Source organism: Apostichopus japonicus, chromosome 6 (genome assembly GCF_037975245.1).
Source record: "Apostichopus japonicus isolate 1M-3 chromosome 6, ASM3797524v1, whole genome shotgun sequence".
NCBI lineage: Eukaryota > Metazoa > Echinodermata > Holothuroidea > Aspidochirotida > Stichopodidae > Apostichopus > Apostichopus japonicus.
In genome coordinates, this window is record NC_092566.1 from 4,712,172 (window position 1) to 4,727,205 (window position 15,034).

Consider the following 15,034-nt stretch of genomic DNA (forward strand, 5'->3'; position numbering starts at 1 on the left):
TTTTTGGGACACGAAACGTCCGTATAGGTTTCATTTGGTTAACAGTTTGCTAAATTGGAAAAGCCAAATTATTTTAATCACAAAGATCTGTTTAGGTTGATTGGTGACATTAAGTGCCAACAAAATCCAACTCATTATATAACATATAAAAGGATGACTATATGTTGTACACAGTAAAAAATAAAATTATAAAATATAAAAATATAAATATAAAAAATAAAAAATAAAATTATAAAAAAAAAACCAGCAACCATGCTATCAGTCAAGGTTGCATTTTGATACCAATTTTAATTAACAATTTTAATTACCAAGTTTAATTACTCATTTTAAGTACCAATTTTCATTCCGATCATTACGTGAAAGTCTCCCAATAGAAACTTGGACCAGTCACCCACCCGCAAGATTGCCCAATTCTGCAGGTACAAGTCAGTCTCTCTGAAACGATAAAATTGCATGACTTGCTCACATATCGCTTTTGGTGTTACGTTTCATCACGGTTGATCTATCTTTGCTTGGCCATTCGCACTTGCAGTGACAGGTCAATGATAAAACAATGGCATAGTGGTATAGCTCCTACAAGTGTGTATGCAATGAATTAACAATCAACTATATTAAACAGTTACAGTCTTGTGGGTTTTACTTCATTAGAGTTCTTATCTTACTGGATATTTATTGATATTTTTTTTTTATTGATTTATTTATTTTTTTGGTCACAAGTACAAAGTGGAGGGAAGTCTTCCATAAAGCTTAAAAGCTTAACAATGTGGAAGACTCCCTGAAGAAAGAAAAGAAAAGAAAAAAAATATATATATATAAACACATATACATAAATATAAATACCAATTAAATGGTTAATATATATAGTAATTACATACAGGTAGAATTTGGTAGTAGTCAGTAACTAGCTATTATTTCCTTACATAACCACTTATTAAAGGCTGTGACTGACTTTTTACTCTTCAAATAGTTCGTTAGAAGATTCCATGTGTTTGTTGCACGGTTTTGTAGGCTTAAAGTTCCAATGGTGGTATATTGTAGAGATTATAGTGGGCATGATTAGCATGCCTCGTGTTATGATTATGTACATCTCTGTTACTGGTTAAAAAAAAATCAAAGGCAGCTGGTAGTAATAACAGACTTGGCCTGGGCTATGTTTAACACAGAATAGAGATGGACGGGACAGGAAATCTAATTGCAGGGAAAGAAACTTCATGTCTCTTTTGTACTTTTTGATGCTTTTATAGGCCACAGATTCTGGCGAACCTCCTTTGAATGCCTCTGTGAATGTTGAGGTTATACTGTTGGACATTGATGACAAAGTTCCTGAGTTTCAGCCGCCATTTAATGGCGTGGTAGAATCCAACGCAACACCAGGAACTAAGGTGAGACACACAGACATACCTCAGTGCTTATCATAATTATTAAAGCAATCAATATTGTGGCACCATGGAAGCTGGTTTGCATAATCCAATGCTTAATTACCTTGACTTCATTTTGCATATTAAATGGGAACAACATTATAAAGTCTATCTTAATGTATACAAATCTTGCCTAGCAGCCTGCATACTGACCCTTTTCTTCCAAGTTAGTTTCAGCCAACCTGAATTAATAAACCGGCTCTTCAACTGTATGTCTATGTATTAGATCCTCCTGCAAGCAGTAACTCGCGAAGAAGCCTCATTGGCTTATCAAAGCCGCAAGCTGACCGAAGTCAGTCTCTTACATTCATATTTAACGTCCATTTTTATGAATTGTTAATTGTCAACAACTCTGTAACTGGACGACATACAATCTGGGAGTGACTCGAACCTTATGATTGAAAGGCACATAATCTCCTATCTCTGTTGGTTAAAGACTGCCAGAGATAAAGTCTACTAAGTAAGGATCTACAGTATAGTAGAAATTAGGAATGAATTTGCAAGTAGTTTCCTAGCAGATTTCATGTGACCGTTCCCCTAATTAGGAGAACCTTAAAGTGAAATCTGTGAAGTCACTTAAATGGAGTGAAGACTCGCGCACAAAGAAACGTCTGATGCCGGTAATCTGACCTAGTTTGGAATGAGGTGTAACAGAAGTGTTAGACACCACCATCGATCCCAGAAAATACACACACAGCTTGCTACAGTCAGTAATTAGACTCCAGTGTACAGTCAGTTCATGCTGCTACGGTCAATACCCACAACACAGTGTACATAGCAGCGATGGACATCTCAGGTCCAGATAAAAGATAACAAGATATCACGCTTCATTACTGTCTGCATTTTGTAGCGACAAGAAAAAAATTTCACTTGCAAGCTACGGAAAGTTAACTTTTTTCAGAGGCGGCACACATTTTGGGGCGATGATAACTAGGAAACAGATCTGTATTACTTGAACAGATTTTCAATAGTCATCACCGATTGCTAGAAGTTCATTCTTGTATCAACATTTTGCCTTTCTTATATTTATTAAAAAGGTCGTCAGCGTCGTAGCAACCGATGAGGATTTGTCACCAAATAATGTGATAATCTACACGCCAGTCAACAGCACTGATAAAGCCTGGGAGACCTTCTCTCTTCAAACCACTGCAGGTAAACTTACATCCTAAGTTATAGATGTCTCAAATTTGCTCCAAGCTGCTGCTTATGTCTTAACTTATAGATGAAAGCAAATATCAATACATAACTCAATTCCCAAGTTTTATTTTTCCCCAAAACACTATTGTTGTCTTGTGTTAATGTTCATAACCATGCATCTGCCTTTAATGAATAAATTTAATATAATTCATGCTCGTGTGTCACATATACAGACGGAACATCGATCATTTTGGTATCGGCTGCTAATATCACCGCAACGACGACCTTTGACCTCAGAGTTCAAGCAAGTAATCCCCCCGATGCCGTGACCGGAGCGAGCAACAAAGCCAGCCAGCTGTATGAGATAGTAGTTATCGATGGCAGCCTGTGTTACGTGGAACTTAAGCCTGCCTCCTTCGCTGCTGTAGAAACATCAAACAAGTTGGTCGCGGGAGAGGCTATTGTGGATATAAATGGAACCAGCACCTGCGATGGGGAGGATTTTGCATTTCAGATAACTAGCCAAATACTCACCTTTTTCAATGGTAGGTTTATATATAAATTAACCTAGCTGTATGGAAATGTTCATATTTCAAAAAAATGCTTATAGTTTCAGATTGGATGAGGAGGATCTTGCTCCATTCTGGACTGATCAAGCCTCGTATTTATTGTTACATTATTGAACCGCATATCTGTTCTAGAGATTTTATATGATTATGAATACGATGGGGGGGGTGGGATGGGTGGGGGGCTAACTCAGGTATGTAGGTATGGGCAAGAAATGGACGCTGCAGCTACAAGACTGACGGAAGAAATACATTCAGTGTGAAGTGCAAGATAGTAGATCAGAGTGTCTTAGGTGTGTATATTGTCCAGATATGCTACGTTGAAATATTAAAGAATTCTCACAAATAGGTCCTATACATACAAACTAGGCTCAGAAGTCAAAATATTCCGGCATTTCTATTTCTTTTTTGTCTATAAGTTTCTGTGGGCTGCTTTAAAATAGGATTTTGAAAGCCGCACTGGCCACAGAAAATTTTGCACATGGTCCGCACATTTTGGGTATACCTGTCGACGAAAGCGACAGAATACGTTTTCAGAGACTACATTGGTTTTTTATTTAATATTTAATTATCATGTAAGTTTTAGCAAATTGATTGCAAAACAGTATGGATGAGGTGTTTGAGACAAAACTGATTTGTGAATCAAGACCTCAATAGTTATTAAAATATGTTTTTAGTTATTAAATGGTTATTATTAGTTTATTTTTTTTATATTTTTTATTAAAATATTTTAATAATATTTTAAAATATTTAAAATAAAAAAAAAATTAAAATATTTAATACAAAATATAAAAAATTAAATAGTTATTAAAAATGTTATTAAAATATGTAAAATATGTTTTTTAACTCTTTTGTGACTTCAGGGTCAGCTTCAGTGAAAACAGATGACTGGTTCGTTATCTCCGTAGAGGGCGTCCTTTCTTCATCCTCATCAAACCTGGATCCAGGCATCTACGAAATCTCTGTGGCAGCAGTAAATGCTAGTGACCTGACAGATATGTTGAGTTTTACTGATTCAAAGGTAAAGCAAAATGTAGAAATACAGTAGTGGTCACGTTGCTCAAGTTTTTGCTCTTTTTTGCCAAATTCAACATTTCTCATTTTTTAATTATGCAAATACCACGTGTTCTTTGTCCCTCCCAGTTAGCAGGTCATCAGGTCATCAGCAAGGTTTATGTGTTTTAATTTGATTTGCAAATTAAATACAAGATCTGCCTTGAAAATGTTATAAAATATTGGGATCTGTTGGAGAACATTTACACATTTAAACATTTTACTCTAATTTTACTCATTTTACTCATTACACTCAGAGCCTATGCCAAAGTGAATTAATCAGGTCACACATCCGGAGTCTGTGCATGCTGAGTTCTTCAATACCGCCCTCATTACCTTTCGGGGAAACATTTCATACTGCAGTTTTGAAATGAAAACTGAGTAACTGTTACATTGCACACCCAGTTTAGACAGCAGATTTCTTGGCATTTCTGACTATAATCGAGGGTGCATTGAAATGTTAGAGGAAAATTTATATGGGTGGTCCGCCGAGTCGGTGCTAAGTAATGTAATAGGATGAGTTTGATAAATTTTTCACACGTACCACAGCAGTCTGTTTTTCCAGATATAGATGGGCGATCCTTTTCAAAGCCAAATACACAGTCGTAGTGAATGAAATATTTCCAATAGGGAAGGAAACAGACTCGTGCGTTCATCAATATTCACGCTCCAAATTAATTCTCGCGATATCTGTTCACTGACTATATCCCAGTGCTGATTGAATCTGACTAGTATTTAAGTCTCATACTCAACAACGAATAACATGATTGCATAAGTTGGAACTCCTGTTTGTCTCTTCCTACCTAAAACATCCTAACAGGTTGAAGTCAAAATATTAGCAGATAACAACGATGCTCCTAACTTTTTGAACGGAGGTGAAACCGTAACCCTCTTCTATCCAGTTTTTGCCGGCGATGAAGTCTACAAACTATTTGCAGACGACCCCGATGACGTAAACACCGGCAACGCCTTCCTCACTTACACGAAGATTTACGAAGAATCGGAAGGCATCCGATCAGGTAGGTCGTCCGAGAGCAATTATCACAAACTTTGTGAATTCTTCTGATAACTTTTTCCGCTGTTGTTTTTTTTTTCCCCTGCCCCTTCATTTCCTGTCTTGCATGTTGGTTGCATGTTGGTTGCATGTTTCAATATTAATATTATGATATAAAATTATTCATTAACAGGGCACAATGCATCTCTGAAGGTGAGGCTTCTGCCTGTCTGTTTAATTGCCAACTTGTGTTCTTTTCTTATTTCCAAATCGCAGTTTTGGGGCCATATTCCACTGGGTAGATAATGTCAAACTTATATTGAAGAGAAAAAATATTTCACACAGTTCTGTTGCAAATACCACTTCAATATATTTTGTCTTAATCAACATGAGATATGGTTACGTGAATTTGGCTGGCTAATCCTTTGACTGCTCAAGAAATTTTGATCACAATAGGTGGTTTGTGATGTCATCTGGGTAGATTAAACATCACAGACCAAGCTAGGAGCCAAGGAGGAAGTGTACCCCCCTCACCCTCACCCGCCCCCTCCCAGGGAAATCAAGGTAGTAATACACTGTGCTCTCTGGTTCAGAATAGGGCTACATTGTTTAATTAACCGGTTAAACTTCTCATTTTCTTTGTTTTTTCCCATCGTACGGATTAACCTTTCGATTCTTTGGAGGGTTTTCCCGGTAAAGGAGACTCAGAGTTTGCTAGCCCCCAGCTCTCTGTTTATGGGTGGATGTTTATGGTTGTCTAGTGTGGAACTGAAGGGTCTTGATTCAATTTGCTGAAATATTTTTCTTTCAATTCTTTGAATATTTTTTGAACACGCTTTGTTTGACATGTGATTGGGCAAAGACACTCTTTTTCTGCAAATGCTGTGCCTTTCAAAAGATCAACACAATTAAAACCATTCTCTCTTTCATTCTTTTTCTTTTTTATTCTCGATTGAAGACCTCTTTGAAGTTGATACCGACGGTCAGATCACCATAGCGGATAACTTGCCGGACTTGTCTGAGAGGATGGTCAATGTGACCGTGAAAGTAGAAGATTCTGCCCTTGAACCGCTTTCCAGCGTCACCTACCTCCTGGTTGAGCTGGTGCTGCCCGAATTAGACGATCTACCACCCACCATAATCCACGACTGCAGTTCCATTGAATACATTGCAGAGGTAAGCAGCTTGATAAGGATAATCCCTGTGACAGACTAATGTAACATGTATGCTAAAGAGATGAATATTCTGCATCGTTAGTAGAAATTAATCCCAGTTTAAAAACTTGAGAAGTGGATGATTGCGGGGTACAATCCCCCTGTTTCTGGCTATAGTTCCTTTCAACCTTTTACTGTGCAGATTGTGCCCCCCCAAAAAACTGACACTGAAAAATGTGTATCTTCCCAACCCTTTTAGCTATAGACTTGGTTTGAGTTTCAAAATAAAGCCGAAATACAGATCTATTCAAGAATATTATATTTTAGGGAGGTGCTATTGATGTTTATTTTCCAAATTTTGGTTCAAAGTTTGTTTTGATTCAAAATGTGTGAACATTCTACATTTTGACTTTATTTTCCCTTAGAAACAGGCCAGCACCTTCATAAAATGTTCTAGAACAAAACCAACACATAAAAAACAAAAAACTACCCTGAAAGAAGCAGGGCTATAGAGAATTGGAAAATGTTAATTATCATCGGAATATTGCCAAAATTGAGTTCAAGAAAAATCACTTTCTGCTGAAATAAACTAGGTCGGTCACACTACCCTCCTTGTACCCTCCTTGACTCCAGGAAGGGGATAACCGTGGGTGTCTGTGATGTTAAGATGGCGAATGTTCTGCCAAAGCTAATATGACTTTCCTACTGTAATCTTCCTGGTCATTCCAGAGGTGCCCCCAACACACTTCTTGGTCAATTTCACAGGTGCCCCCAACATACATACGCCCCACGGTATTTCTATATAATAGAAAAGGCTTGACACACTCCACCAGCACCTGTAAACTATAGTACGTCATCGGCAACGCTTGGTGATTTACCAAAGCATTGAAGCCCAAGTCTGCGTTACTAATCAGCCGGAGTGAACATGTTAATGTAATAGGCATAGCCAAGTAGGTTCGCCGATTAGTAAATCTGGCTAACAGACATTGATCGCTGGCGATGTGGTATCGGAATCATTTATGAGCATGAATAACATCTACCCAGTTTTGAAATGTTACCACATTTTTTTTCCCCATTCAGGTAGCTGAAACAATAATAGACATACGAGACCATACATTCTCGGTGGCCGTTACATTTTCCTGAAAATTCAGACTCACAATATTGTCATTACATCTTTTTATCTTCCAGTTGTGCTTTTAATCTGTCAGTTGAACTATACATCCCTTTTTGCAACAGCATAAATTAAGGTACAAGAATAGATATGATGAAATGTCACCATTTCCTATTCCATCCTTGTTTTATCTTTCATCACATAATTAACAGGGGTCCAAGGACACCATCTGCACAGTCTCCTCCAATGAGGAGGTCACCTTCACTGTTTCCCCCGACTTTGAGATTAGTATTGATGGCGCCATCACCGCGGCGACAGATCTGAACTATGAGCAGCAACAGGACTATAGTGTGAGTATAGCAGACTAGATCCCTGGTATTTAAACTTCTTTGGCTTCGTGACCCCCTATCTGCCACCTTGATCATCTAGGCCATGTACCCTACAGATGAGGATCTAGTGGCCCGTGGGGAAGGGGTCAGTAGAAGGAAGGGATATCCCATCCCGGCATCCCATCGATAAAGTTTGCTGAGTTGCAAAATGATGTAATATTTTGCAACTTTTGGAATGACCTGTGTTCAAAATTTTTCCACTTTTTTTCCATTAAAATCGAGTCAAGTTTTTCTTTTGGTATGTTTTTGTGGATGACCCATCTGCAATTTGAAGACCAAGGGACTAGATGATTCACACAAGGAGATCACACGACCCACTGCATCTTTTTCATTTTGTTGAATCCATTGTCATGCAGTGTGGAATACTTAAAGTGAAAGTTAATTACATTCAATTTTAACATTTTGTTTCATATTAAATAATGAAGACAAATATACTTCCCACGGGATCACCTGCTCCCCACGGGATCACCTGCTTCCCACCCGATCACCATTTAACTATTATAATCGGACTCAAACCTTAATACACAAAATGGGTTTTCAGTAGCCCAACAAAGATATTTTGTTTCTGAATAAGCTAATTACATCCAGTTTCTCTCTTACTGTTTTTGTTTTTTGTGTTGCCCCTTCAGGTCATTGTGAATGCAACAAGTACCACAACCATGTTGGGTGCATCACTGCAATTCATCGTCATGGTAACTGATGTCAATGAATTTGCCCCAACCTTTGAGGTAATGTCTCTGAAGACGCTGTTTAATTGTTTCTACCCGTTTATGTGTAAATCTATATAAGACTGCAGAACAAAGCGATTACCACATGTCGTCGTAAACACTTTTGTAGGGCTCCAAAATGATCTGAACCCTGTTAAATCTTAACTCTCTTCAAATTAAAGTGAAGTCTGCCCAGACACTTGCAGGCCAGAGGATTCATTGCTATCACAGTCTGCTGCATAATTGTTAGGTAGTGTCAATGGTCAGTTGGTCAGTTGCTGACCTTGATATAACTGAGACTACTTTGGTGGGATCAGCATCCTTTGGTTAAAGGGTGTGAAGACTCGCGCAAAAAGAAACGTCTAATGCCGGTAATCTGACCTAGTTTCGAATGAGGTGTAACAGAAGTGTTAGACACCACCATCGATCCCAGAAAATGCGCACACAGCTTGCTAGCTTCGGTAATTAGACACTAGTGTACAGTCAGTACACACAGCTACGGTCAATACCACAACACAGTGTACATAGCAGCGATGGACATCTCAGGTCCAGATAAAGGTAACAAGGTATCTTGTTTCATTACTGTCTGCATTTTGTAGCAACAAGCAGAAAACTTCACTTGCAAGCAACGGAAAGTGCTTTTCAGATGGCAGCACACGGTTTGGGGCTAGTCTTCAATGTCTTTAAACCACCTTCACTGGTCAAGTGGTGGCATAGGTTTTATTTTGGGCCTTTTAGTTAGGGCAGCATCCATACAAGGTGGTCTTCTTATGAGTCATAAACTTGTGTAATAGGGACTCTCCAGCCCTGACCTAAAAATTTAATAGAGGGCGCTGTCATACCAATCCTCTCTAGTTCTGCCAAAACTTGACAAGCTGCAGTCTATGAGTGTAGATCATGATATGGTATCATGAGTCCATCACTTGTCATTTTGACAGTTTCATTCGTAATTATTGCAGAAGAGATCTTGTCAAACGCATTTTCAGAGTTGGTTTTTTTTTCGGTTTTCTTTTTCTAAAATTTCTTTCTTGTTAATTTTGAAAAACTTGCACTGCTGGAACCATGAGCTAGACAATCACCCAGGAGGTCAGTATGTTGTAAGTTCATCAGACGTGTTTGTGTCACAGATCGTGAGTGCCGTCACGTGACCGTGTAACTTGAATTCAGAGATCGTGGAACAGATGAGATCTCTTAAAAACGGCGGAGAGCCCCACCAATTCTTAGGACTCGATTCGACAAGTTAAATCACCGAATTTGCGGTACAGATCCAAACTGTAACGAGGCTGTTTTTGTTTTTTTTCTTTCTTTTACTCAAGAGTGCGGACACCTTCACCATATCAGAAGATAATGGACTAGCTGATGAGATTTCCGGCTGTCCGGTAACTTATGAATTTGGCGTGGTAACGGCCACCGACCAAGACGGGTCTGATGAGAATACTTACACAGAGTACACTCTGGAAGGTGAGTCATCTTATAAATGCTTGGCGTTGCTTCGTTTTGCCGACATTTCGTCTCTTGTTATTTCTGCCATTAAATCACAACGATATACATTTGTTAATATGTAGTTATAGCAATGAGGCAGGGGGACCAGAAGTAAGATCAGTTTTTGAGTCTGGTCCCTTACAAAAACATGGGATGGGGAGTATGGATATGCTGAATTCCAAGTTTGACAGCTGCCTATCAAACATTCTGTATGTAGACACCAAAGTGCACCCTGTTTCTAAAATCAACATCAAAGATCAAATAATAGATATCAAGCTAGTCATGGTTTGTCTTAATGCACACTTTCATCTGTTCACAACTCTTTCTCTTTAATCTGATAAAATGTCTGCTATTAAACTGACGTGAAGACTTTGAACCCTCTTTGCTGTTATTTTGTTGTTGTTATTATTATTATTATTGTTATGTTTACACCATGCCTTACTCATACCATTGTACTCACTCACCAGTTGTACTCACTCACCAATTGTACTCACTCACCAGTTGTACTCACTCACCAGTTGTACTTACCAGTTGTACTCACTATTAGTTGAACTTATAAATACTCACTCACCAGTTGAACTCACTCACCAGTTGAACTTAAAAATACTCACTCACCAGTTGTACTCACTCACCAGTTGTACCCACTCACCAGTTGAACTTATAAATACTCACTCACCAGTTGTACTCACTCACCAGTTGTACTCACTCACCAGTTGTACTCACTCACCAGTTGTACTCACTCACCAGTTGTACTCACTCACCAGTTGAACTTATAAATACTCACTCACCAGTTGTACTCACTCACCAGTTATACTCACTCACCAGTTGTACTCACAGCATGCCTTACTCATACTATACCTTACTCACACCAGTTGTACTCACTCACCAATTGTACTCACTCACCAGTTGTACTCACTTACCAGTTGTACTCACTCACCAGTTGTACTCACTCACCAGTTATACTCACTCACCAGTTGTACTCACAGCATGCCTTACTCATACTATACCTTACTCACACCAGTTGTACTCACTCACCAATTGTACTCACTCACCAGTTGTACTCACTTACCAGTTGTACTCACTCACCAGTTGTACTCATACTATGCCTTACTCACACCAGTTGTACTCACTCACTAACTGTACTCACTCACCAGTTGTACGCACTCACCAGTTATACTCACTCACCAGTTGTACTCACAGCATGCCTTACTCATACTATACCTTAATCACACCAGTTGTACTCACTCACCAATTGTACTCACTCACCAGTTGTACTCACTTACCAGTTGTACTCACTCACCAGTTGTACTCATACTATGCCTTACTCACACCAGTTGTACTCACTCACTAACTGTACTCACTCACCAGTTGTACTCACTTACCAGTTGTACTCACTCACCAGTTGTACTCATACTATGCCTTACTCACACCAGTTGTACTCACTCACTAACTGTACTCACAGCATGCCTTAACCCTCTGTGCCCTCTGTATCCAGGTGATGCTAGGTTTACAGTGGATGAGACTACAGGAGTTCTGTCCAAGATGGGATGCATTGATGTAGACAATCTTCCAGACGACCAATCTATCACCCTCTCTGTCACTGCCAGTAATGTTAAAGCCGATCGCCTGTTGAACTCCACGCAGACCATCACCATCATCGTCACGGACGTCAACGATAACTCACCGATTCTTGTGGTTCTCAACGGGACAGAAGTCCGCCGAACTGAATTCGTTCCTAACGAGATACTCTTCCAGTTCGATTACGAAGACGATGACATTGTGAGTTATTTGCAAATCGTTCGGCTCCTAGATACAACCATTTCTTATCAGTCCTGCCCCACACACCTCCCCCCACCTCCCCCCCTCCATCCCCCTCCATCCTGTCTAATATCTAACTCTTCGTACAGCTTTTCTGTCCAATCTCTCATCTATTTCTGGAGTATAAATTCATTTTCAGACACCATCTGAGCTGCGCTGTTCAGTCACATGCCTGGTAACCTTGACTTAATAAGGATAGAGGGAGGGAGGCAAACTGAAATATTTGTTGGGAACTGCTTACATATTTATCCTGAAAGATATACTGAGTTGAATTTCCAGCCAGCAGTCTTGAACCACCAGAGATGATTGACAATAACACAAAACAGAAACAGTTTTAGAGGTCTATTCCATCGAGGTTCTTTAATTCAAGTTGGCTGAAGCTGACCCAAAGTAAAGGGGTCTAAAAGCTTTGATTTTTAATATCAAACTGAAAGGAATTCAGCAAATTTCACTTCAAAACAATTAAAACAAATCTGTGAGAGTTTTGATTAATTAAGCAGTCATAGGTGGATCAGTAATGTGAATGTTTAAAACTTAAAGTTTATGAATTCTTTCCTCTCATGCCCCTACTCCTCTATCCCCCTGCCCCCCCCCACTCCTGACCCCCACATCCCTCCTACAAGAATCTACGAACGGCCACAGACCATAAAACTGGAGCAGAGAACTGAGGGGGGCTGAACAAATTACAAATATTTATTTCTTTTGTCAAACAGGATACTGTTAATCAAGATAGTAGCTACAGCCACGATTGTTCAGATCCAGTTTGCTTTGACTTTTTGGAATTCTCAACAGAATTAGGTACGATAGCTACAAATGAGAATGCACCAGCAAATAGTGTAGAAATACTGGTAAGTACTAAAGCATAAAAGACAATAGAGTAGACAAAGATCGTTAGTGATGAAGCTTGGCTTGTTGTAAGAACAATAGATTCAATGACAATAAGGATGGACAAAGATTGTTAGTGATGACAATCGAAATGCAGGAATTTGCCCAGGATTTCCTGAGTGCCGGGTATACTGATCGCCGTCGATTTTGAAGGTGCTCAGATGCCAAATGCTGGCACTTGTGTAGCTTTTGAAGCACATATACACAAGTACTAGTTTTGCTAACAATTTACTTTTTTTACTTTTTTTTCAATTTACGTTGAATAAATTGTTAGGAATTTCTGGATTTTAGATGAAAATAGTGCTGGGTGGGATTCACGATTTTTAAGACAGTGCTGGGCGGTAATTTTTAGTGCTGGGCGGGGTAGCCCAGTGCCGCCCAGCATGGTCACATACCTGGAAATGGAGTAAGGTTGTTGGTTTAATGAGTGAGATATTGTTGACAAGATATATAACAGCCTCAAAACGCAAAGACTAAAGACTATTTTCTCAGTATTCAATAAATGTTTTGTTAACTTGTGTAGCAATTATAGTTAATTCATACAATAGCATCAAATACTATAGAAGTATCGACTTTTCAAGTGATCAACTAAATCGTCGTATTTAATTTTCTGTTAAAATAAAAATAGGTTAGGAAAAAAAGAGCAAATAACAAAAGATCAAGCAACAGAATAATATATTCCAAAAAAGTAAGATAGCCTCAAAATTATCCTGTATTCTGGTAGGAACAAAATCTGTCATTTTGTTTAACATAGCTCTGCGATAATATTTGTCCTTTCGTGTAGATAATTGTTACTGTCACTAATCGCGAGCAACCACGACTTTCCGAGTCCCAGATAGTTACATATATATACAGCACCGAAGATGGTCCAGTTTACTTTCCCGAAGACATCCAAAATCAAAGGTAATCAATTATTTGGTTTCTCTTTTACAGCTAAATTAACATTCTATAGTTTGAAATGTTTTCATCTTCCAATTTTCTGTCCCAAAATGCATTTAGTTACTTAAATTGATCATTCTGTCATGGGAGAATTCCAGTCAGACATTATGCAGACTTTTTATATCGATCGAGTGTTTTCAAAGAACTTGATCCACGAGGCATTTAGTTTCTTTCTTAACTTGAAATGGTCAACGTCTTTGATTTGGTTTCCATGGTTTTAATTATGTCAAAGCTGTTCAAATGGTTTTATTTAATTCTGGCTGATGTTTTGTCTGTTATTTGTAAAATTAATAGTACTGCTAAGAAAATATCCTCTTTTGTCTATCCCAAGTTTCCAAACATGCTATTTAATGAAATCAAATGAAATCTTGTCTTCTCATACAGTGTCACTATAGCGGAGACTGCTGGGTTCGGTAACATCATTGCACCGGTCGGTGGGACAACAGAAACTATCTATTCTGTCCGAGAGGAGGATGGAGGTAAGCCTCTGATCAACATAACCCACTCGTTTTCGCGATAACCCACTCGGTTTCGCGATAACCCACACGGTTTGGGATAGTCTACATGGTTCAACTACCCATACGGTTCGAGATAACCTACATGGTTGAACATAACCCACTCAGTTCCACGATAACCCACACAGTTTGGGATAGCCTACATGGTTCAACTTAACCCACACGGTTCGAGATAACCCACATGGTTCAACATAATCCACACAGTTTGAGGTAACCTACATGGCTCAACATAACCCACAGGGTTTGAGATAACCTACATGGTTCAACATAACCACACGGTTCACATAACCTACATGGTTCAACATAACCCACACTGTTCGAGGTAACCTACATGGTTCAACAGAACTCACACGGTTCGAGATAACCTACATGGTTCAACATAACCCACAATGTTCGAGGTAACCTACATGGTTCGAGATAACCCTCACTGTTCAAGATAACCAGCACGGATTGAGGATGTTTTCCTGTGTGATATATCATGGTCTTGAATATGAATGATCTCAATTTTGCTACTGTGAGCTATGAAGTAGCTGATTATTAACAGATCTGCAAAAATTTGCCAGTAGCTGCACCATAAAAATGAAATAATAATTAAAAGCTGCATTTTGTGATAAGAGAATAGTGAATAGATATGTTGCCATAGGAATAATCAGTGCAGCAGTGGTTTTCTTTTCTTTCATCCTTCTAAATATGAATATCAATAAATCGTAATGACTTATACAAGTAGAAATGCCCCTGGGATTGAATTTTACGAATTAAACGTGTAGACTAGTGTACTTTACAGGCGCCATGTCAAAACAGATATATATAAATAGCTGCAGCAGCTGCATGCTCCCCTGCAGTAAGGCTGAATGAATATGAAACAA

The 15,034-nt window shown here is 38.8% G+C and overlaps 1 protein-coding gene across 3 annotated transcripts in view; it reads left to right on the plus strand.

Moving 5' to 3' along the window:
* The window catches only part of LOC139968741 (cadherin-23-like), a 115,120-nt gene that overhangs the window by 88,422 nt on the left and 11,664 nt on the right, over nt 1-15,034 (plus strand). For all 3 annotated transcript variants that reach the window (XM_071973079.1, XM_071973080.1, XM_071973081.1), the window contains 13 exons: nt 1,245-1,382; nt 2,456-2,570; nt 2,789-3,100; nt 3,985-4,142; nt 4,995-5,193; nt 6,127-6,344; nt 7,646-7,783; nt 8,452-8,550; nt 9,846-9,990; nt 11,507-11,790; nt 12,543-12,677; nt 13,499-13,617; nt 14,038-14,132. In XM_071973079.1, the coding sequence (XP_071829180.1) occupies nt 1,245-1,382; nt 2,456-2,570; nt 2,789-3,100; nt 3,985-4,142; nt 4,995-5,193; nt 6,127-6,344; nt 7,646-7,783; nt 8,452-8,550; nt 9,846-9,990; nt 11,507-11,790; nt 12,543-12,677; nt 13,499-13,617; nt 14,038-14,132 (2,155 nt within the window). The remainder of the gene's footprint in view (nt 1-1,244; nt 1,383-2,455; nt 2,571-2,788; nt 3,101-3,984; nt 4,143-4,994; nt 5,194-6,126; nt 6,345-7,645; nt 7,784-8,451; nt 8,551-9,845; nt 9,991-11,506; nt 11,791-12,542; nt 12,678-13,498; nt 13,618-14,037; nt 14,133-15,034) is intronic.